At 43.9% G+C, this 25,175-nt stretch overlaps 1 protein-coding gene across 5 annotated transcripts in view; it reads right to left on the minus strand.

Moving 5' to 3' along the window:
• The window catches only part of KCNC2 (potassium voltage-gated channel subfamily C member 2), a 153,686-nt gene extending 144,816 nt beyond the window's left edge, over nt 1–8,870 (minus strand). For all 5 annotated transcript variants that reach the window (XM_026648965.1, XM_024212174.2, XM_026648966.1 and 2 more), the window contains exon 1: nt 8,205–8,870. In XM_026648965.1, the coding sequence (XP_026504750.1) occupies nt 8,205–8,870 (666 nt within the window). The remainder of the gene's footprint in view (nt 1–8,204) is intronic.
• Between the last annotated feature and the right edge of the window lie 16,305 nt (nt 8,871–25,175).

Below are 25,175 nucleotides of genomic sequence, written 5' to 3' on the forward strand. Positions count from 1 at the left end.
ATGAAGAGGAGTTAAATACAGAGGAGGACAAGGGAACACATCTCCCCATCATCTGCTAAACACAGAGAGAGAGAGAGCACCCCCTCCTCTCCCCTCCTCTCCCTCAAGATGACCTGGCCCCAGGGCTTTCCCTCTTCTCCACTCCATGAGTTGAGAAATGTGAAGTGTGAGCAAGAGGTACAAGCGGTGGGTGGGTCTTGAAAGTCACCCACAAAAAGTGTTATGTAATTTACAGACAGCCCTGGACAGAGAAATGTTATGTAAAATATCTTAAAATCTTCTAAATGCAGGAAACTGCATTAGGGATTTCAGAATTATCTGACCCATCACACCTTTCTGTGTTATGCATCAATACAGATTTTCCATCCTGGTAGAAATTGGAAAAGGTAGCACCAGGGAGGTGCCTCTGCTAAGTTCCTCATGCTGCACACACACATACTCACACAGCCTCCTTTTTGGCTGGCTATGGGCCAGCTTAAGGGCACAAACACCTGTCCAATACATTTCTCCTTGTGTTCCCATTCTCTTTTCCTGGCTGCATCCTGTGACCATATGAGGATGCAACACTGTGCCAGCACATAGTATTGAGACCTATCACAACAGCCACCAAAACTGGGGAGGGTCTTCCTCCTGCCATAATCTACTTCAGCCATTCCATCTAAATGAGTACTCTTCTTCAAAGTAACTATTATTCTGTTATTTAAATATTTTCCAAGGTCAAAATACAAGAGATTGCCCTTTATGTATTAACTAAAAAAAATCAGAACACAATTTTGTCTAATAGATTACCCAAGTGAAAATAAATCTCACACTGTACTATCATTAGCTATGTATGCAAGTGCACATATTTTGAGCTAACTTCTGCTTTCAGTTACACCAATGTAAATTCACAAATCCATTGACTTCACTGGATTTTCTTCAGATTATTCCAGAGTAACTGAGACCTGAATTTGGCCACATGCATGCAGATATAAAATCTTCTGTTTCTGAAATGACAGGACAGATCATCTGTGTGGCATTTATGTCAGAGCCATGGCAAAATGCTTTTCTAAGATGAATAAGTTGCAGAGAGAGAATGTTTGCAGTGGAAACAGGAAGTCAGGAGCTGGCTTGTTTCCATGGAAACAAGAACAGCAGCAGGCAGAACAGCTGTAGAAAGAAGGCAGAAGTTAGGCAGGCAGAAATCGCTCTTATTTTACCTTATTGATATGATGGTACAAACAAACAGATACTGTCCAAATTTAGGGTAGGCCAAATCAGCTGCTGTTAGGTAATTTATTAAGCAACAATTTTCAGTCAAGCCCTCTAGCAGACATTCTCAAGCTATTGCGGTAGTGTTGTAATAGTATTCCAGAAGATAACTAGTAAGAGTCATCTACAACATGATTTAATCAGCCCTTGGGGTACAGTAATCCGTTGGCTAGATATGAATTGCTGTAATACTGCTGCATCCACTGTTGCATAAAGTACAATTCTTCCTGTTGCTTTAAAAGCAACAACTATCCCTACAGACTAAATATTTCAAACAGAATGGTTAGGTCTAGCTAATTTAATCTGATGTATTGTTTTCCCACTAAACAAATAAAACTAGCATTTTGCTTACCAGGATGACAAAAAAAGCTCTCAATTTCTTTATGATCCTTTTTATTTCCTTAGAATACTTCTGTAATCATTTCCAGATGGAAGAGGGCTATATGACTCATAAGAGCTCAGAAGGTAACATCTGAAAATATATTTGTTTCAGTTGCGGAAGAAATCAATAATTTGAAATTAGAAAGGTTTGTTACCCTGCAAGTGAATATTCTGAGTTGAACATTTTCTTTTTTACTCTGTCATGCTTCCTTACTCCTCCTCTCGCCATGTTTCAATCAGATTAGCCCAGCAATTTTACTTCCAGAATCAAAATTTTTAAAAGCTTCATACATCATTAACAGCCTAACCCTAAGGATATAACTAGCACAATTTCCAAATAAAGAATCAAGATACTCCTGCAGTGATGCTGTTAATAACAGGGCTCCCTAGTATACCATACATCAAGTGGACTTTAGCATTTTGAAGTGAGTCTACAAAACAATACGTTTCCAGGTGCGGCGAGTTATATGGGCCCATAGTGCCCATGCTCCAGCAAATTCAGGGCATGGAGGCCTGGCTCCACCAATGTTCAGGGCCAGGTCTCTCCCCTGGCACCACCTGCTGCCCTGCACGCTTCCCCCGGAGCACCCCTACCTGCGCCCTGGGGAGTGGGCGGCTGCCCTGCCACTCCGCGCTACGCTCCCTCGCCGGCTGCTGCCAGCTACAAAAGGGAGCGGCGCCACTGCAGAGGGAGGAGGGGAGGAGGCACACGTGATGGCAGCCCTCCCCACTCTCTGGCACCCACCAAGGGGAGGCGAGGGGGCTTCCTGGACCTGAGAGGGGCCCAGCCCCTAGGAGTACGTGCAGTGACAGTGCCTGGTGAGTGTGCTGCTGGCGGGGAGAGGGCTGGAGGGACTGTGGAGTCCTCATCTCTGGCCCCAGCCTCGGGGCAGCCTGCACCCCAAACTCCTTATCCCCAGCCCCACCCTACCTCAGAGCCTGTATCCCCAGCCAGAGCCCTCACCCCCCTGCACCCCAACCCTCTGCCCCAGCCCTAAGCCTCCTCCTGCACCATGAACCCCTCATCCCCGGCCCCACCCTGCAGTCCTCACCCCTGCACCCCAACCCTCTGCCCTAGCCCTGAGCCCCTCCCACACCCCAAACCCCTCATCCCCAGACCCAGCCCTCATCCCCCGCCCCACCCCAGAGCCCTCACCTCCCTATACCCCCACACATTGTGCAATATAGGAAAACTGTACTATTTCCAGTCCATTTTTACATTATTTTAAAATATATATATCAGCTTACAAGGCGGGGGGTGCGGGACTTGGACCCGTTCTGGGCACCACCAAAAATTATACAAACCTGCCGCCCCTGTACGTGTCTCCTCTCCCATCTTGCTCAATGTAACTAATTCCTGCCCACTGCAGTCACATCACAATGCTTGAGGATTTTGGAGAGGATTAGTGAGATAAGTCTTTGAAGTTTAACTGACTAATTTTATACTGAAGTGTGGTATCTTTACGACTCCCATCCCCCTTCAGCAAGAGTGCTGGTGGATATACCTTTTTTTTTTTTTAAAAAGTTCTGCAAGAAGTAGTTGTCCAGATAGACCTAAAGGTTGCAAGGACTCTCAGAAGTTTTTGCATATCAATGAATATTAGCACTTCATAAACGTTACCTAATTAGCTGTCATAACCCTCCCCACTGCGAAGCAGGCAAATATTATTGTCTCTATTTTAGAGGTAAGGAAACTACGGGTTATGTGACTTGACTACAGCTACAGAAGGTTAGGATTAGAATGTAAAGGGCCTTACATGAAGTACCATATTTAGTGAAATAGCCCATGCTGATTGTCACATTGTTCAACTACCCCATTTTGCAGACACTGTCCCCACAGTGGTGAATGAACTTACGGTCTTCTCAAAAAATGCGGGGCATGTGGCCACAGTTTTTATAGACCCTAAGGCCAGATCTGAAAGCCCATAGTGGGGATTATGGATAACCCAGGATGTTTCTGAAAAATAAATAAAAAGCCCTAATGATCTGTTTACATTGCATCACATATTCAAGATTATATTTCAAAAGAAAATGGACTAGAAAATTTACTTTGTTTTAAACATGAAATCTGAAACTAGCTCTGGCATTTGTAAGTCCCTGTTGGAGCTGGGAGTGTCCGATAACTAAAAGCTTCCTGGATCCCAAAGGCTGGTTCTGTTTGAACTCCTTCACACCCAGCACTTAATTTTGACTCAAATATTTCCTTATAAATTTTTCAGATTCATCTTTGCAATTTGCTCTTCTTGACTGCAATTAATACTTTACAATAGCAATTGCCTCCTAAGGATGTCAGAGTGATTTACAAATATGAATTAATTAAGTCTCATAATACACTTGAGAGGGATAATACCTATCTCACAGATGGGAAAACAAAGACACAGAAATGTTAAATGACTGGTCCCTTCTATGCTAGTGTCTTAGCATAGTGTCTTCTTATATGTGCATAACAGTATTTTGCAAAATGCTGTTTTGTGAATGATTTCTCTATTACTTATGTCTGGAGTGAAAGAAAAATGTTCAAAAAGAGAACCACAGTAGGAAAAGTTGCATAGATCTGGAAATTTTGAAAGAAATTATTCTATGTAATCCCATTTAAAAGATATCACATGTGTATATCACATTTTATATCTATATAGTGGCAGAAATTATACTGATCATGCTCTACCTTGCAACATACCTGGGTCTTATCTTTGTTTTACTAATATATCTCTTTAAAAACCCGAAACAAAATCAAAGCCCCACCACCACCATTTTGGACACGTGAGTTCTTAAGGAACATCAGTTAATATATCAATACTTTCTCATTCTTAGGCCATTTAACAGAATATTGGAAAAAACAGGTAATAAATCTCAGTTACCATCTGAATATGATTAAAGTTGAAGATTTTTAGAATCATAGAAACAAATGCATCTTTCATCAACAAACTAGTTACTTCCACTATTTATATAACATCATTTGATAGTCTTGCTAGAATCTCTCATACACACCACAACAGGTTACCATGACAACTTATATTTGAATTTCTATAAATTTCTATTTTTAGAGATCACAGTTTAGAAATTACAAATCATAAATATTAAGTGCTATCCTGTTAATCAAAATAAATAAAATGCCAGTTTTCTTCTTTGTCATATTTCAGAAAATTGAAATCGCTCAAATTACATAGAACAATAATCCTAAAAAATAATAGTGATTATGAACGTTTAACACTAAGTATCTCTATAATCTGAGATAAGTGGTTCATGAGTCAATAAGATAGACTACAATGCAAAGTGTGAAATCCTGGCCTCACTGAAGTCAATGGGAGTTTTGCAACTGACTTCAGTGGAGCCAGGATTGCACCTAAAATGTTTATAGATTTACACATCATTTATTTGAGTTTACACAAACTATTATTGCATTTATCAGAAGCGTCAGAAAGCTATCTTTCTTTCTGGAAAGATGGTGTCTAAATTGGCAATAGCATTTCAATTCCAGAGTAAGGTTGCCATCACTTAGAGTCTTACACTATGTCTACATTGCCAAAGGGGGGAAAAAAGCGTCAGTCAGTCTCTGAGCCCAGATCAACTGACTCAGGCTCGTGGGACTCACATTACAGGGTAGATGTACCTGCTTGGACTCTGATACCTTCTCCCCTCACTGAGTTTCAAAGCCCAGGCTCCAGCCCAAGTGGGAACCTCTACATTACTATTTTTAGCCCATAGCACTAGTCCTGTGAACAATAGCCTTAGTTCACCCAAGCTCTGAGACTCACTGCCATGAATGTTGTGGTTTTTGTTGTTTTGTTTTCAATCTTGATGTACCTAGAGAATCATCATTTAAGACCAAAAAGAATCAATAGATCATCTAGTCTGATCTCCTATATATCACAGGCCATCAATACCACTCAGCACTCACATACTAAACCCAATAACAGAAATTAGATCAAAATATTACAACCCACAGGAGACTAGACTATTATGAACCACAGACAGAGAATATACGGGGCCAAGGTGTACCAGTGCCTGAGGTCCCCAAAGTGGCAGGGAGGTGATTAAGTGAAATTGTTCATTAGGTGTTCACTAGCACTTAGACACAAAATTATTTTCTTCTCTGAAAGCCACTAGCAATTCACAAAGTGGCCTTCTTAGCAGAAAGGTCACCATAAACAGTAACAGCCTTGAGGAAAAGCAAAACACTGAATTTAGGCAATGTAGTTATAGCTCTAGCTATGGGCTTATTCACTTCAGTATTAGTCAGCCAATCAGAAATCAAGAGTTCAAAACTAGAAATCAAGAGTTAAATCTACTGAGAAGTAAATGCAGTCACTTCTATAACATTAATATTAGCAGATTATAATGTTATGTTACAATATAAATACACAGTTCATTTTTAAGACTTGACAAATCCACTAATATCAACCAAACAACTAATGATAAAGTGTTCTGGTCCTCAGCATTGAAAGATATTATTGAAGAATTCAAGCGGATCAAAAACATGTGAAGGAACTATGGTACTATGACTCAATTATAGCCAGCATTTGCCTTTCCACGTTTCTCTTGGTGTCTTCCATTTAACCTTTACTTCATATTTGTCAGCTCTCTGGCAAAGAATGTTGGAAAGTCTCCAAAAAAAACAAACAAACCCACTATAGATTCAATACACAGTTAAAAGGAAAATGTAGGTAATGAATATTCTGAAGATGTTTTCCAATAGCATTTTGATGAAGACGGGTATTAGTCTGACATCTAGAGCACATTCTACTTTTTAAATAATATTGCTGAAATATTATAAATGTGTGTGTGTATGTCCCATTAGTAAGCAACAATAGGAATTTATTCCATTATCATTAATCCTCTATTATATTTTATTTCAGTATTATCTGAAGCCAGTGGCACAGACAAAGCGAACTGCTGCACAAGCTTTGATTCCTTGGGAATGCTACCAATCAGTGAAGAACAGGAGTGACTGGGGAGCCTCAGAGCAGCTGGAAGAAATGCACCTCCAGCCTGGATAGTTTCTCCTCTCACTAAAGACCCAATCCTACCCCCATTTGAGTCAGTAGGCATTAACCCATTAACTTCAATGGGAGCTGGATCAGGCCCTAAAATATGATTCAGCAACATATTTAACCACATGCTTCATTTTACAAAGGTGAGTAATCCTATTGAAGTCAATAGGACTACTCCCATGGTTAAGTTAAACATAGTTGTAAGTATTTGCAGAATGAGGCCCAAGTTTGAACCCTTCAGAAGAAATCCTGATACATATGTTGCAAAACACGTATTCCACTTGCATAAAGCAAAACCACTTGTAGTTACAACAAACACAAAAGGAAGAAATTGTTTGGGGAAGGTTGTTGTGGAAGGGGGGGTTAAAAAAAATTAAACCTGGGAAAACCTCCATTTCTTTTTCTTCTTCACCTGATTTCCTTACCAGAAGGAACTCCAGAGACTTAATTAGGCCCAAAGCCACAGGTCAGACAGTGAATCCACATGGTGATTGAATAAGAAACAAAAATATGAGACTAAAATCAGGGTCTCACTCAAAAACAGAAAATAATCTGTGGTAAAATCCTAACTTCCAGTCTAAATCAAGATAATTTAGTAAAATCACTTACTGCCTCAGAATTATGTCCTGGATCACAGAATGAGTAAGGGTCACCCTCAGAAATCAAGGACTAATCCAAGGACTAGAGTGAATCAGGATCACCCTCTGTCACACACACGTTAAACTATGTTCACCCTCTGATCCAGACACCAAAGCAAGGAGAGAACTAAGGACACCCTCACAAATCACAGGGAGCAAGTCACCCTCACTTCACTATTAACACAGTGTCACCCACAAAATCAAAACCTGAGCAGGGTGAGTCAGAGTCACTCTCTAGCAGGGTCCAGATCCTGCTACTCTTGTGGGTATCTATATACAGCCTTTGGTCAACTCATCCCCACACCAATCCCTCTAGGGGACCTGGGACAGATTTAGGGTCACATACACCCCAACTCACACACCAGAAGTCAGTGGTACCCCCATGCACAAAACCTCTCAGGGGTCCAGTGACTGAGGCAGGAGTACCCCCTTACACACATACACACCTCAGGAGACCAGTGACTGAGGCAGGGTTGCCCCCCCCCCAGATACACCCTTTATCCCAGAGGACCAGGCACTGAGTTAGGGTCCACACATTCACACCCCACCCCAGGGCCTGAACCAGGGTCCCCCCACACACCCCCAGGGAGACGAGAAACTGAGCAAGGGTCACCCCTCCTCCACATACACAAACACCCTAGAGGACCAAGGGCTGACTTAGGGGGACTAAGGGCTGATTCGGTCCCTCCAGGATTGGCCTGGAGTCTCCAGGAATTAAAGATTAATCTTGAATTAAAGATTATGTCAGGTGCTGAAACCTCCAGGAATCCATCCCACCAAAATTGGCAACTCTCCCCAACACACGGGGGGAGGGGCTGAGTCAGGTCACCCCCCCGGGGGGAAGGAGCTGAGGCAGGGTCACGTCCCCACGCCCCCCGGGGCTCAGGGGCTGAGGCAGGCCCCCGGACTCAGCGCCTGCGCGGGGCCGGGGTCGCGCTCTCACCCTGGCGGCCCGGGAGGAGTAGGGGTCCTCGAAGAGCGCCCACACCCGGGGCTGCAGCCGTCTCCAGCGCCCGCCCACGCCGTCGGGGGGCCCGGCCGCCGCCCCCACGTCCTCGATGCCCAGCCTCTTGGCGGCCAGGTCGTCGTCGTCGCCGTCGAGGGGCGGCTCGCCGTTGATGAGGTCGGGGGTCTCGAAGATGTCGAGCGCCTCCTCGGCGTCGCGGTGCTGGCGGTAGGTCATCCAGCAGCAGGGCTCCACGTCGGTCTCGTCGATGCCCCAGAAGGCGAGCTCCTCCTCGAAGAGCGGCCCGCACACGTCGGCCGGGCAGTGCAGCTTGCCCGTGCGGTAGTAGTTGAGCACATAGGCGAAGACCCCCGGGTGCCGGTCGAAGAAGAACTCGCTGGGGCCGCCGCTGGTCCGGGGGCTGCCGCCGCTGCTGGCCTCCGGGCAGCCGCCCGGCACCTGCGGGGGCAGGTTGGGGGGAGGCGGGGGCGGGGGAGCCGGCGGCGGCGGCTGCTCTTCCCCGCCCGACGACTCGCTCTGGGACTCGCAGGCGAGCAGGGCCAGCCGGGTCCCCGGCAGGGTCTTCAGCGTGCTCCGGTAGGTCTCGTGCCGGGTGCCCCCCACGTTGAGGATCACCCTCTCGTTATCCTCGAGCTTGCCCATCTCTCTGGGTCAGACATGACTGGGGGGACAGACAGACAGACCCGTCAGCGGGAGACCAGCAGGGACTGGAGGAAGATGGGAAATGGGAGGGGTGATAGGGAGCCTGATTCTCTTGAGGTCACTTTCTACCTCCTACCCCCTTACACGAAAATGCCCCACTGCAGCCCACATCTTCCCTGCTCTTTACCCTCCTCCCATCTCCTGTGCCCACCACCTAGGTCGACCCTTCCTCTCTTCCCCAACTTGCCGCCTTTCCCTCCACCACTATGAGCCAAATCTCCAGAACTGCCTTTTCTATCTTCCCAAATCCCCCTCCAATAGGACCTGCCTTCCCCTGACATCCCAGGGTCTCCGCCTCGTTTTCCCACTATTCCTCTCCTCGCTTTCGTACAATAGTAGCTGTTAGAGCTTCTCTTCGCACCAGCGACTGGAAAGTTGGTTTGCAAACGACCCTGAAAGAAACCTGGTAGTCCTTTCGCTGTATCCTTGACGAATTCAAAGCACTGCTGCTCCCACACCCCCTTCTACAAACCAGTCTTTGCCTCCCCTGCTTTCAGACGGCTTTTCCCCCCCTCAGTGATCTGGACTCTTCCCCTGCACCTCTTCCTTCCCCCAATATAGACAGAGAGAAAGCAGAGGGAAACCAAACAACCCTGCTTCTCCTTGAAACGGATCAGTCACCTTCCCCACCCCTTTTTCCTCTCTGTTTCTGGGCTTCTTGGATCAAGCTCTCTGAATAAAAGCAAGCGGTTAAATTATTTGCTATTTGTCCATCTTTTATTATATTAGGGACTTAGAAGAGAAGGTTTGGTCTCTAGGAAGAAAAACCAAACCTCAAAACAGCTCAGGCAGCAGGCACACCCTTATAGGAGCCGTTAGCGTGTAGCTCTGGCTGCTACTTTCTCAAAGCACTAACCCCCCCACGGATTTTACCCATACATTCATATTTAGGAAGACCAGACGGAATCACAGCCAGGTTGGCGTGGATTTTCCCACGGTATCCCCCCTACCCTCCGGCTTCTCAAATACCTTAATGAGGAGAGAGAGAGAGGCTCCTCTTCATATACCAGACGCTGTTTTCTTTGCAGCTGTTGGCGGATCCTCAGCCAACCTGTGTGTGTCTCTGTCAGGCGAGAACTACTTGTTGTTTTTCTCCCCATGTTCAGGTGGCTATTCCACCATCCTTGGTGCTGAACTGCGAAAGGAATAAAAGCAGCCCCCACCGCCTGCTGGTAGATCTCGCTTCCCTCATTTTGCACGATACATGCAATCTTTCAACATCGGAATGAAGAGTAACCATCACAGAGAGAAAGCAAAACCATGGATGGCTGGTCAGAGCACCTAAGGGACTGGGTGCTGGCTGCTGTAATCCGAGCGGCTGGTTGGGGAGACTCTAATTTGAAGGTGAAAATGCAACTCAGGTTTGTCTTTCAAGCGCAGCCCCTCCCCTAAGGAGGGTGGCGTGGGAGCTGTCCCTTCAGCACCACTCTCCAGCAAACTCCATCGCGCACCGCCTTCTCCGAGGGTGCGGGGCTGGGGGAGACGGCAGCAAATACACATACCGCCTTTAGCCGAAAAACGCAACACCGCCCCCGCTTCTGTGACACTTAATCGTTCCCTTAAGGACAGCAACAGGGAGGAAGCGGGGCTGGCAGTGGTTGTTTATCTGAGAGATGCAGAGAAAGCGGCACCAAGCTACAGGTGACCGCAGAGAGGAGTTCGCCGGCTCTCCAAGGCAGAGCCGCGGTACCCAGCAGGCACAACTGGCCTGTGCCTAGGGCCCCTGGCTTTCGGGCACAGCGCGCCAGCAGCCTCTCTCCATGGGCGGCAGGAGGCATGCACGTGGCGCGCAGCGGCTGCAGCAGGGCTGGGTCAGTCCGCGTCACTGGAGGCCCTCACAGATCAGCCCAAGCATACACCTGCGGCTGTCGGAGCCCGCTGTCTCCGCTTCCCTTCAGGCGCACAGGCGGCGGCTGCATCTCTTCGGGGAGCTAGGAAAGGAGAGCCGCACCTTGTTTTCATGCAGCTGGTGAAAGGAGGATTTGGAACAGGAAGCTTAGGGAGAGGCCCCACAAATCATCCCAGCAAAGTGATCACCCCCGCCAACACCACCTGGCAACCCCAATAGAGCCCTGTGACAGGGCATCAGGTTTCTACGGCCTGCCTCCCTCCCTAGCCCACTGGTGCTTCTTGTTTTCAAGCATGCTGGGGGCTGGTCAAGGGGCAGAGATATCTCCGGCCCCAGCAGAGGATTGTGGGAGGCGAGAAGCCGCTCCTGCGGTCTCCTCAATAGAGGGGTTTCCTTCCACCTCAGCAGAGGCCTGGGGTCGTCACCTGGGCACCTCATGAAGGCTCGACTGGAGTAGCAGTAACTGAGACCACACACATCCTTGCCAATAGCAGATACAACTACTTGATTATAACTCCTAAAAGCCAAAATCTGTATTCTGTACATAGTTGTAATTCCGATGTAACGTTACTGGAAACTGATTGTTGCAACCGAAAAGAGAATTTAGCCCAATATATTTTATACTTGCTATTTTTTGGATGGAGATTTACATTTTAGACCTTTCAGAGGCATCGTTTCTTGAACACAGCATATGAAAACAGACCTGCATTGCTAGAATGTACAGACATGATCTCAGGTGTGCAGTTCAAAAAGGCTTTCTTGTTTGAAATGGTAAATAGAGATGAGAAACACTACATTCATCTGTTGGATGCAGCTTACAGCTGTAATACATTTCTGAAGCTCCCTTCCCCCCTCCCTCATGGTAGGAAACCCTGAGCTGGGACACTAAAGACAGAGCCAGCTTGGAGTCACAGGGCTTCTACTGATCCACTGGGATGCGTGCAATCTCATATGCAGGGTCTATGCATAAGACAACCATCTCTCCAACAGAAACCAGAGACAGTACCCCACAAACCAAACTTTGGAGATTTCTAATCCTACAGTCCGTTCCCATTGGCTTTGCTGCCAAATAGGGTAATAGGTCTATTTTTTTTAAATGGTTTTATTGCTTGGGAAAAATAGAAAATATTTCAGAGTGGGGGGAAATCAGTCTACATTATAATGTAAAGCTTTAGTCAAGTCTAAAAAAGTTGTGCAGTGCACCAGTTTCTAAATATAATACAATTAATTTCTTTTGGTATCATTCCTTCTTGTACTTTTAGCAAGTGATAGATTTCACAACAAAATACAGAATGAAATCATAAGAGTTGATTTCAAAGCCCAGAAGAAGGGAACACTAACAAAATAATGGAATAAATATAGCAATATTCTACCATCAGCTTCTTCCTGACTGGCGACACTATTTTACTCTCCCCCACAAATGATCACATTTTACTTTCTTCTGTAGAACGTGAAAGAGGCCCAATCCTGCATTTTTGTACCCTTAAAATTCCCACAGAAGTGGGAGTATTTAAGGACTAGGCATACAACAGCTTCAGGTTTGGGACCAAAGTGATTCTTAACAACAAAAATATAGTCAAAATAGAAAAATATTTCCACTCATACCAACAGCAACATAGATTCATGTTAAATATTCATTGGAAAGGTGTTTCTGTAATTGAAGATTTGGAAATTCAGGATAGCTTGCAGGAACTGAATGAATCTCAGCAAAGTACAAAAAAATCCCCTTAGGATAGATATTTTGAAAGGAAAGCAGATCGTGCATTATCAAACAGAAAAAGTTGACAAAGTCATAGAACTGTACTTGAAGAGATTGCTTTCTGGAAATTGGAAGCCAAATTAGAGTTCCACTTAACAGAAAAGGATTCCTATTGCAAATTTAAGTATCATGATGCAGACTCAGTAGAACTACCAACTGTGAATCAATACAAGAAAGGGCAAACAGGAGAAAAGAAAAAAGTACCCTTATCTGAAATTATGATCTATAGAAAAGAGGAAAAGGTTTCACATGGAGGTACAAACCCTTATTTCTACTAAATTTTCTAATGCAAAGCAGCATTTGTCCAATTTCACAGATGCTATAGCAAACAGGAAGAATGACAGAAAATATAGTAATAGTTGAAAATAGTATGATGTAATCAAAAATGTAATCTTAAATCAATTTAAACTAGGGTGCAATGGATACCACTAATGATTTTAAATACAAGTTTAATCATTGAGTTTCAATCAAGTTTTGAAATGTTTCTTCCTCTCCATATTTCTCATGATCATTTGTGTGTGTGTGTGTGTGTGTATATATATATATATATAAATAAAATCACATCTTTTGATCTTTTACAGATTTGGCAGAATTCATTAGACCATAAATCAATATTGTTATTGTTGTGAATCTCAGTCTACAATAATTAACATTATATCAGAAGGTATTTTGAGCTAAACTTTAGGGCCAAAATCATTCCTTAGAGTGACTGATGTACAGAAAGTAGAAGAAGAATAAAATTAAGCAAATAGATACAAAATTGCACTGCTAGGAGTCATAAGGTGATTAAATTGTGCAAAGTTAGAGGGGGAAACAAGAGGGAATTCTGATGATTAAATAAAAAGAAATGTCGATATTTTTGGACTTTAAAAATAAGAGTTAAATGCAAAATGGGTTTGATTAATGAACATCATTGGTGAAGATAGGTCTTATATGGGCAATTGAGACAAAATCTTAACTAGAGCTGAGTAAAACTGGTGAAAAAAATGTGAGATTCTGAAATTGTTCTACATTTCATGTAATCTGACCTCCCCCCCTTAAAATTTCAATTCATTGTAAAATTTCTCTCAGTGAATTATGCAGAAACTCTTTTCACATTACATTTTGACCAGAAAGATCAATACACACTTTTTCAGAAGGGAAATTCAAGGAGCAAAGGTAGAATGTTGTTAGAAGTAATGTGACCCAGAAGTATGAACTCAGATATCCTCAGTCCTCATCCTGCTACTCACACTAACCTAACTAATCATCCAAAATACTGCACTACATGGGTTAGTTAAACCTTACATTTTGCATTTCCTGACTTTTTAAAAATTAATAGTGTTAGGTAAAATTAATGCAGGTTTTTGTATTTAAATTCCTCTTTTCAGAAGAAAAAGATGTGCTGGGAGGTTGTGGGTGAGAAATGACAGCTTCAGCAGTATGGTGTGTACAGTTTTGCTTTGCACAAACTCTGAACTGCAGCACTTACTTGCACAAAATCCCTGATTCTTGAACTTTGATTCTTGAGCTGCACAATGGTATTTTTCCAGAACTCCACCAGTCAAATTCTAGCTCTCTGTTTGGATGCAAGCCCAGAGCACCCCCCTGTCCCATTTCCCCTCTTGGTTCTCCAGTCAAGTCACCAAGGAAATTTAAAATATTCCCCCTCTTGGGACTGATTTATTAAGCCTTCACAAAATACATACATACATCCTTTGGCCATTTCAGGCTCAAGCCATTCCTTTGTCGGGGCTCATCAATTACCCTTGATTTAGGGCTTCAGCTCTCTTGGCTCACCTATTCCCTTTGAGTAGGGGAGGGCTTAGTCCCACTCCAGATCTTGGGCCTTACTGGAAATATCTCCTAAACTCTTTCCTAGCCTATGTCCCTGGGAGCAAGCTCCTTCTGCCCTTACTAGACAGTCTCCACACCCCTCCTTAGAACTGCTCTTGAACCCTGGCAGGCTTCCCAGCCCATCATCCAGTTTCAACCACAGAGAAGCATCCCTCCAAGTCTCTCTCTAGGTTCCCTTTGACCAAGCAAAGAGCACTCCTGTATAAACCCCAACAGATAGACATATCATTCAGTCACCTGTCTCCCATTCCCATCTTGGTCTGGTCATCCTTACAATAACGGTCAGTCCCAAAATGCCTGTTCTTAAAGAGGCTATTCCTTGGAACAACCCGAGCCTTTAAAGGGGACAGATCACCCCGTTATACTTTGATTCTCACCGCCCCCCCCAAAAAACCCCTTAATTGATGCTAACTAATGTTTCAAAAGCAGCATTGAATTGAACCGATGCTCTGAATGGCTGTGTGCCTCCATACAACCCCCTTGTAGCCTCCTGCCTACATTACCCATGCCAGAGGCATTAGTAATCCAAGATGGGGGAAAGAAAGTTTACTGACCTGTGTAACTGCAACTTTTCAAGTAGTTTTGTCGGTAAAGATCTACATCTGTGGGATGTAGATTTTGTCTAGAGCTATGGAATATTCTATGTAAGCATTTCAAGGTGGCATAGCCCCAGGCTCCCTCAGTACTGGGCACTTTTTAGTATCCCATACCGATTCTGAAAAGTGGCAATGAAGCTTTAATCTGTCCTGACAATCTACTTGAACTCCAGTTAAAGGTCAGTAATTTCTTTCTCCTTCAAGTGATGTCAGTACAGAGTGCCACTTCTGGGGCACTGACAAGCAATCACAACTCTAAATAGGTGAGTTTAAAGAGAAGACTAATTAAACAATGAGTACAGTACTGGTTTCCTGAATTAGGTGACCAATCTTGAGGCCAGGTCAAGAGTACTGTTCTATAAATGTATGGACTCCGTTCTTGGCAGCAGCTCCACATTTCCACCGCAGGAATTATAAGAAAATATGCCTTAGATCTAATCAAATATGCTGAGATACCCTGAGGGACCTGGAAATCAGCTAATTAGTGTCTCCAACCCAGTCAGCAATTGTGTGCCAGACTTCCATAACTCCTAATGTAGACTGATTATTTGACTCACCTTCTCACTGTCAGAAAACTTGAAGATCAGAGATAGAAAGCAGGGAAGGTCTGGACCAGATGGTCATGTCCTGAGAGATGACATCTGAACAATCTTGTAAGTCTAGCTAGCTCGGAATCTAGCAAGACTCCACTAACCCTCAGCCCTGCTCACATGCCATGAGCTGGCACATGAACAATGAGGGGATGGGAAATTTAAGAAATTCTATTTACAAATAGCAGCACATTCCCTGTGCCTATGTTTCCCCTCCACACCATGTCCATTCTTGTCCATTTTAGCTGATGCTCTTTGGGGTGTGAACTGTCTTTTATATGTGTTTATATAGCATCCAACATAATAAGGACTTAATATCAGGTAGGTCCTCTAAGCGCTACTGCAATGCAAAGCATAATAAATACAACTGTTACCCAAGATGTTCAGGCCACATCATATCAGCCTTTGAGCTACAAAAGGATGTTTTCTATTGGGTTGATCAAATTATCCAAACTGCGGAGGTTCATTATTAGTTACTAGTACCGTGATCTCCTCAAAAAGAGATATTAAGACTAGCTCCTGAATTGCCCTATGCTGGACATCTGGGGATGAACACCACCCTAAACCATCTGCTATTCTCATTTTATTAGCAAGAGATGTAGAAGGAGATAGCCAATTTCTGAGCCCTCTGCATGGAGTGTCAATGGGTGGCCCTGAAAAAAAAACGTAAAGGGACCTTTAGTTTCCCAGGACTAAGTTAACACCCATTTGAATAAACTGAGTTAGACATAATTTGGTCCTTTAAGAAGAGCGCAAGGGGACACCATTACATTTTAATTTTACTATCTTATGCCATTCACTATCCTAAGGCCACCCACTATCCTAGAGCCATTCCACTGCAAAAAACAAACACAGAACATGGGTTGAAATGGTAGTCAGTGAGACCATAAGAACTGGACCACTTTCTCCGGTCCTCATGGATCAGGGGACACATTTCATGTTCCACCTAATGCAGGAGGCATGGGATCTTCAGTATAAAGATCAATTTGTACCATATTTATAACCCCCCAAACTGATGGATTATCTGAGGTCAACAAAATCCACAAAAATATGTTGTGAAAATTCATAAAGACAGATGCAAATAATTAAGACAGGCTCCTCTCTTGTCTCTTCTTTGTGACTCAGGAAGTTCTACGGGCCTCCGATAGACTTTTCATCTATTGGGTCTATTGGTTTGCAGATTAGGTACATCTATCCCAACAGGGTAAGGCATCTGCTTTAATGGTCTGCCTTCTGAGGTTGATTGTGCCAATGATCTTCCAGACACCCTCTGAGGGAATTGACCAAGCTACCGATGTTCAGGTAAAGCTTAATGATAATCTTTTGTTCTCTACTATTGATATAATGGCTACTAAACAACCGTCATGCCAGTTTTGCCCTCAACCTCACAGGTAACTATGGTTTACAGATGACCTCCAACAGATGAAGCAAAAGGGGAGATGTGGCGTGTGGTGGCAGAAATCGCATGCAGAATCTCACTGACTGAGACATGCAGATTTAAGATCATATGCCAAGGCAGTGCAGGAAGCAAAGATAGATTTCTTTATAGGGTCTGCAAAGTCTCATATTGTGGAATTGTTCTCAGTGTATTTAAGCTTGATGAATCTTGGCTGCTTCCATTCAGTTATAGTCAAGTGTTTCTTTCAGATTTCTTTTTCACGTTACTTTGCAAAGTTGCCCAAATTCTGACTGAGCTGTCTATTGCCATGGAAACAGAGCAGTGTTCTCAAGAAGATAAATACTGAGTCTTTGCTTATGCTTCAGTATTGCTCACTGAGGTGATAAGAGATGCTAGGGTGGTTTCCTGCAATAACTTGTGACGTGGACCCTTGTCCTTTCTTGCTGGTGAAAGATAGTGGGGAAGTACTGGTTCCATTGTTGATTGGAATTGTCTGTTTCCTCAAGCAATGGCCGGATTCCAATGATTCTTAAAGAAGCAGTTATGAGGCCACTGTTCATGAAACCAACTCTTGACCATGACAGTCTGGCTAACTGCTGACTGGCATCCCATCTCTAATTATGGAGAAAGGACACCAAGATGGCTATGGCAGGGAAAGTTATTTTCTTGAGTCCTTAGATTTCCTTGATTCTGGTCAAATCACATTATAGGTTTGGGTATGGGATTGAAACTGTACTGGTTGCATTAATTGATCTCCACCTAGCAGTGGATAAAAATATCATATCCATACTAATTCTTTTAGAACTTTCAGAAGCATTTGACAACACTGTCAAATTATTTTTTTTTTTGGACTTGCTTGTGAACCTTAGCGGTGATGGATAGAGTTACTTAATTTCTTTTTTGAGAGAACCCAGAGGGGTAGCTGTGGGCAATTGTTCTTCTGACCCAAGGGTTCTCTTCTGCAGGGCGCCATAGGGATCTATGCTGTCACCTGTTCAATGTATTTAGGAGGCCACTGGGATGGCTAATGAGGAGTATGGGTTGCGACTAGAGCTGGGTGAAATTTTTTCAGTTAATAGTACATTTGCTGAAAAATTCATTTTTCAGGGGGCACTGAAGCTATTTGTGAATTTGAGTCAAATCTGGCAAATGGTTTTGGCTGAAAAACAAAAAATTTCAGAAAGGTCACAACATTTCAAATTGACATTTTCAAAATGTTGGGATTCCACCCGAGACCTCTTCCACTTGGCGTATACAGAACACCTTGTCCAGTTCTGGGAGAAACTTTATCCAGTTCTCGGGGATCCAAAAAACTCAGTTCTACTCCTGATTTCATCGCTCAGGTTCCTTTATTTGGCATACAGCAAAGCTATGCTAAGTTGTACAGACTCAAGCGTAGCAGGTGGGTGTAGGCCAGGCATACCACACATCCAAAGTTACATAGAAAAACTCTTCCTTTATATATATTTATTTACACATTTCATTGCATTTACTGTACATTGCATCACACATTTTGGGATTGGCTTGGTTACTTTGCAGGAACCAATCCCTGTGCAGCACGTTCCATCCATGCATTGTTGTGGAAGCAGAGAAAGAACTAACAGAAAGGAACTGCAATGCATGACAGTTTGTTAGCAAGAGTCAGGCTAACTGTAACCCTGATAACGCGAGATTTGTAGAAGCGAGGATTGTGTGAGGCGGGTGAGAAAGAACTGTGTGAGAAGTTATTGTGACCTTGTATAGATAAGGTGTAGAAGACCTTGTGTAGATAAGGTATAGAAAATATTGTATGTTGGCAAGAGTCAAAACAAGTAAGGAATTAAGATATCAAGATGGCCTATGTATAACAAAATGCAGCTGTCCCTCATTATTTCTGTAATGAAAGGTATAAATGCTTGCTGTAATTAGTTACCAGGGGGAGACCTGCTTAGCTCTCTTCCTCTGCACAATTGTGAGAGTTAATAAAGCTTCTGACTTGCTGTACCCAAACAAAAGAGTGAGAACTCAGTTTTTCTCCGACATTGTCCATGCTCTGTACCCATTCCTAATTTATCTGGTCTATTGTTAGTAAATGGTTCCCTGGGTGTTCTCACAAGGGTTCCCAACTTTCTAATTTCAGAAAATTGAAGGCCCCCACCCCACCCTTTCCCCAAGGCCCTGCGTGCACTCATTCCATGCCCCATTTCTCCATCGCTCACTCTCCCCCACCCTCACTCACTCACTTTCACTGGGCTGGGGCAAGGGGTTAGGATGTGAGAGGGGGTGAGGGTTCCAGCTGGGGGTGCGGGCTCTGGGGTGGGGCCAGAGATGAGAGGTTTGGGGTGCAAGAAGGGGCTCCAAGCTGGGGCAGGGGGTTGGGACAGAGGAGGAGGTTTGGGGTGCAGGCTCGGGGTGTGGGCTCCGGGTGGCTCTGGCTGGTGCAGTTTGCAGGGGCTCCGGGAGGTACTGATGTCAGGCGGCCCCTTAAATAGCAGCCACACCAGCACTGTCCTGGCATTTCCTGGGCCTCAGAGGCTGCTCTATCTGCCATGAATCCTGGACACATGGCTTGGCCAGCCCACTGAGGACAAAAGTTTTTCCTGCTCTCTGGAATGCAGTGTGTGGGGGAGGAGAATTCCCCATGACACCCCCCCCACACACACTGCTGCCCCAGCTCTCTGCACCCCCAGCATAGCCCAAATCACAGCAGCTCTAGGGAGAGTGCTGCTGCAGGCCCCCCCCCCCCCCTCCCCCCCCCCCCCCGACCCTCTCCTTCATCCCCCCGAGTCTAGCCAGTGGCTGGGGCCTCCATGCCCAGCTGCTGCCCAACTTTGCTCAGACCCGTTCCCAGGGAGAGCAGCCCAACTTTAGCCCCATGTTTCCACGCAGCCCATTCATCCCTGGGAGGAGACTGACCAGCCCACAGCCCCTTACCTGCTGGTCGCATGGTTCCGAGACAAGCCTGATGCAGCAGCTCCCATAGAGCTGGCTACTGGGCCCCGGGTCAGGTGGTGGCTGCTCACCCTGGCCCCTTCCCCTGCCGCCACTGCATGCAGCCCCTGCGGTACTGGGCCGGCTCCTCTCTCTGCTCCTGCCAGCCGGGGAGCAGCGGGCCGGGTAGGGAGGGGGCTGAATGCACTTCTTAAAGGCCACAATGCCCGTTCCGCAGGCAGCCCCCAGCCACCACAGCGTCTGCTGCCTGGGGTTAACCGTGCTGGCCCTAGCCTGCAGCCAGTTGCCTTTCCCAGCCCCTCTGCTGGGATCCTCCCCCTGCCTGCCAGGGCTCTTATTGCCCCTGAGCTCCACAGAGAGAGCTGCTGCAGACTCTCTCCTCAACCCTCCACCGCAGAGCGGACTTTTAACGGCCTGGTCAGCAGTGCCGACCGGAGTCGCCAGGGTCCCTTTTCGAATGGGCATTCCAGTCGAAAACTGGACGCCTGGCATCCCTAGTTCTCACTCTTAGCTTAGCTGGCTCAGACGTTCTGTTTTTAATTTTAGCCTACTGACCTATTTACTTATTTGATTTAGTACAAACATTTTGTTTTCAGCCTCATGATCTGTTTACCTTCCTACCTCTCTAATTCTCTCCTCCAAGAAATGATGCCTTCCTCCAGCTGTTAATTACTCATGTCAGGCCAGGCCTCAACTACATAAAACAAACCATTTTGATATTTCATTTAGAAAATGTCTATATCTTGTCTACAACAATGAACTGATTTGCTCAGTTTTTTTCAAAACATTATACAGTCACTATTGACTGATATTACTTAGGTTAGGGGCAAGCTGAGACTTCTGCTTTTATGCTCACCTCTGTTCGCTGTATTGTTAACAGCATACCAATCCTCCATCCCTGTTTGTCTGTTTCTTCCACCTGTTGCATCCTGTCTGATACCCAGATTTTCAGTTTTCGGAGGCAAGGACTATCTCCTGTTACCAGTTGGTAGAGTGCCTAGCACAACTGGACCCTGATTTTTGACTGAGGTTCCTAGGTCCTGCAATAAGATAGTATAACAATAAAATAAAAAAATAATTGGGTTGTAACTAAAAGAAGAAAATTTGTGGAAGACAGAGTGAAAACTGGGATTCTATGAAAGGGGAGTTGCAACCTGAACTATCGCTTTCACTACTATTCCCCCCAAAAAAATATTGACCCTCACCCAGAAAAGAGCTTCAGTTTAAAATTTAGCAGTACCACAATTAATTGTAATACACCACTACCTCGATATAATGCGACCTGATATAACACGAATTCGGATATAACGTGGTAAAGCAGCGCTCTGGGGGGGCGGGGCTGCGTGCTCCGGCGGATCAAAGCAAGTTCAATATAACACGGTTTCACCTATAACACGGTAAGATTTTTTGGCTCCCGAGGACAGCGTTATATTGAGGTAGAGGTGTACTACATTAAACTCTGAAAAACTGCAACCATCAATCAAGTTCATTACTGAACAAATTTTAAGATGTACTGATTTAGGCTCTTAGCATGGCTTTTCAAAAATTGTATAAGAGAATCAATACTTAAGTTCTTTCCCTAGCTACAATATATTCTGAAATACACATGGAAATGGTTTTTTGTCCTTTATGACAATCTTGTCCTAGATGGAAAGCAGAATTGTGTCCTCCTTTGTCAGCAATGAGTTCAATTTCACAATACGATGTTAATATAATACAGAGTCATTAAAATAGAAAAAGACGTTATCATCCTTACCAGAGTCTTTATGATTTTAGATTAATAAGTTATTTCCTACCATGTCAATTTTTGTTCTACTGCCTAGATTATTCCCAATATTTTCTCCTCATTATATTTATATACTTCTAGGTGGTGCTAGAAATCCTAGAATCAACTGTCAGTTGCACTGCTGTGATCAGTTGTGGGGGTGGTTTGTTTTTTGAACTCATAACTTTTTACTTCCATGTGTCAGCTGCTCATAGGTATGCCTTATGAATGCATGGTCTATATTACCTATTGCAATCAAATATTCTGTACAATCTCAGAGTGTAAGTCAGTATAAGAAGTTATCAAAAGACTGTCCTTGAAGTAAAAAGGAATGCAGAAATGTTCATGTTCATGATTATTAGGAATGAATGAGTACCTCTTTTAATATTCCCTTTTATTTTGATGAGAGAAATGGAATTAAACCAAAAAGAAATACTAATGAGTTAATGAACCTTATTAGTGTGTAAAGCACCTTGTATACTGCTCCTTCTAGATGAAAGGTGCTATGTAATTTGGATTATTATTATAGGATATTAATTAATTGTGGAGAAAAGTATTGTGCAGGGGACATCAGTGATTTAAGTATAACAGGGAGTTGGAAGAAAATCTCCACCTTGTAACAAGTGCTTTCTCTCTGTCTCTTATTGAATAAGAACGCTTGAAGCTCTCCATCCTACAGAGAGCCTCATTAAAGTCAAAGCAGGAAAAAAATAGAGCAGCAAGAAATAATAAAAATCCTACACCTTGAAAGCAGACTAGGAGAAGCCAGATTTCTCAATGTTTTTTTTTATTAGAATGATATGATTCTGCAACAGTATGGAGTGCACTATACTTTGAGAACTATAGGTAACTTTTAAGTGAGGTGGCTTACATGCCTTTGTACCATATCATGGAGTAATAGGACTTAATACTCATATTAAAATCCCGTAGAAATATGATTCAGTGAGGGAAGGAGAAAAGATTGTTCATATGCCATCAAATGTACCGGGGGAAAAAATGATAGAAAACCGATCTGATAAACCAGTCTGTTAAACAAATACATTATGTACCAAATTAACTTCTTACATGAGAACAGACATGTTCAAATATAATGCCCAATAAAAGAACCTGTCTATTAAACTAATTATATTTTGGTGCAGTGTTTTTAAACTTTTTTTAATTGGGTCTACTTTACCATAATACAAATTGCATTTAGTATCCAGTACAATACATTAACAATATGGGTTTCTTTGAACTTACTGTCCCATAAATAAAATATGCGTGATCACGGTTAAAGTGGATTATTCTTGGGCCTTCTTTCAGGGTTTCCAAACCATATTATTATTCATTCATATAGTGCTAAAAGTGTGTTAGGTATTTTACAAACAAGTAGAAACACAAAGCCTATAACCTGAACACAAAAGGCCAAAGTTTGTACTTTGAAAACTAGCCTGTGTTGTGTGGCAGTGCAGAGCCACACCATCCCAGAAAGTGCATGCTGCACCATTGCTGCTGTGTATTCCCTTCGTCGTTGCTGATCAGATCTACCAGCTATTGAGGGGGAGAAGAATAAAGCTATCTCCACACTTCCTCCCTGCCCCATCTGGGGAGATTTTGGCTCCTAGAGGGTACAGCAAGAACCAACCTGAAACACAAGGTCTCGGGTTGTCCCTGGCCTTTGTGAAGTGTGTGTAAAGGGGCACTCTTTGCAATCTCCCTCTACCATCACTCAATGAACCTGTGCAGTACTGGGGCCAATCTAGCCCAAAGCACAGAGACAAAGGGCCTGATTCATCTCCCACTGAAGTCAATGAGTCTACGGACTTCAATGGGACTTGGATCAGAGCCAAGCAGATGGGAAGCAATAATCAGGAAGTGAATGAGCAGTGATGTTATCAGGCCTCCCACCCACTCATCCCCACAAATTATTTTTGTTGGGTCTGTGTTTTTATTATTTTGATAACATTTTCTGAGGGAAGGCCTAGACTTCATAGTTTTTATGGAAGAAGTTAGCTTTGGAAAAGGAGAGGGAGGAGGCACAGCAGAATGGGCTAAGAGGGCACCAGGAATACGTGCAGTATGGAAAAAAGGCACAGGGATGAAAGTGGAAATCCACAAAAGGGGTGGAAAGCCAATTGCCAGCACAGGAAGATCTGTTTCCAGTGGTTTTTATTTTATTTTTAAAATCCAAAACTTCACTCTGTGCTTATTTCCCTAAGGTCACTTTGAAACTATGTAACACTAATCCTCCCCTGTCCCTTAAATCTATTAAGCCCATGAAAAGCACAGTATCATAATATAATTTGGTATAAACTGTCTTGCTTTATCAGCCCTTTCCAACATGCTATTATAAAAAGAGTGAAATTGGAGCATTGGCTTGACATTCAAGTACCTTAAATCCTCTTATCCTGAGAACACTGGATGAAGTCCTGCAACGCTAGGTCAGCACTTTAAGCTTCGAGCTTCCAAATCTCAGTTGCTATTCCATTTGGTCCTGAAAGATTGAGGAGGAAGAGGTGGGATCCAATAATTTCTAACTGGCCTAAAAAGCAGAAACAATTGCAGAATTCATGAATGCCACCTGCAGTCATTGTCACCACCAGTGCAAACACTGTCATCCAAGGAAATGACTTTATAAGCCAAAAATCATTTTATCAGCTTGATTGCAGGATTTAATTTGTGTCAAGAAAAATACTATGATCCCAAAATTAGAGTGAGTTATAGAAAGCATTAAAATTCACTTAATTAACAGAGGTAGTAACAAAAGGATATATTGCTATTGTATATGCGTCTCAGCCAGCTTTTCTTGCTTCCACTTGTTATAACTCATATTCTTCTGTAATGGCCTGGGGTTTCCATAGTTGATGTGTGGTGCAGTCTGGGCTATCACAGTGAAGTGTCAGTTTCCCAAGAGGAATTGGCCTCTTAGCCAAATTCTCAAAGGCAGAGGACATGGGGATCAGGCCAGCAACCACTTCTGAGAAGCCCAAAAGTGGGGGGAGGGAAACAGGCCAAAACCCCTCTCCTCCCAAAAAGTATATCAGAGGTTGAGGGGAATGGAGGGATTGGCTAGTGTTTTCCCCCCAAACAGAGAATCCAGCAAAAAGGTGAGGGGAGTGAACCCAAGCTTTTTCAGGGAAGAATGGCAATGTCCTGGGTTTATAGTTTTGAACCTAAATTAACCAGTTTCAGTCCAACTCAAAGCCCAACTGCAGAGGTGAGAAACATCACCAAACAAAACTGGAGGGAAAAGGTTGAAGAGAAAGTCTCACAAACCCCTGAAAAGTGAAACTGCTGTTAGCTCCTTTCAATGTATCTGCCAATCCTAACATGTCTCCTGTGCCAAAATGGGGACAGTTGTAGAGATGTAGAACTGGTGAAATCAGAGAAATACCAGGCTGAGGAAGGCTTTAGGAGTTCTGCCTCCACCAGGCAGCAGGTGCAGAAGCTCCCATCAAAAGTGTTCATCTCTAACTTGCTGAAGTCAGCTGGCAGATACGAATTGCTACCAGAACAAGGTCAATGTAGACTTTGTCTCTAA

Source organism: Terrapene carolina, unplaced genomic scaffold (assembly GCF_002925995.2).
Source record: "Terrapene carolina triunguis isolate 2854851 unplaced genomic scaffold, T_m_triunguis-2.0 Scaffold68, whole genome shotgun sequence".
NCBI lineage: Eukaryota > Metazoa > Chordata > Testudines > Emydidae > Terrapene > Terrapene triunguis.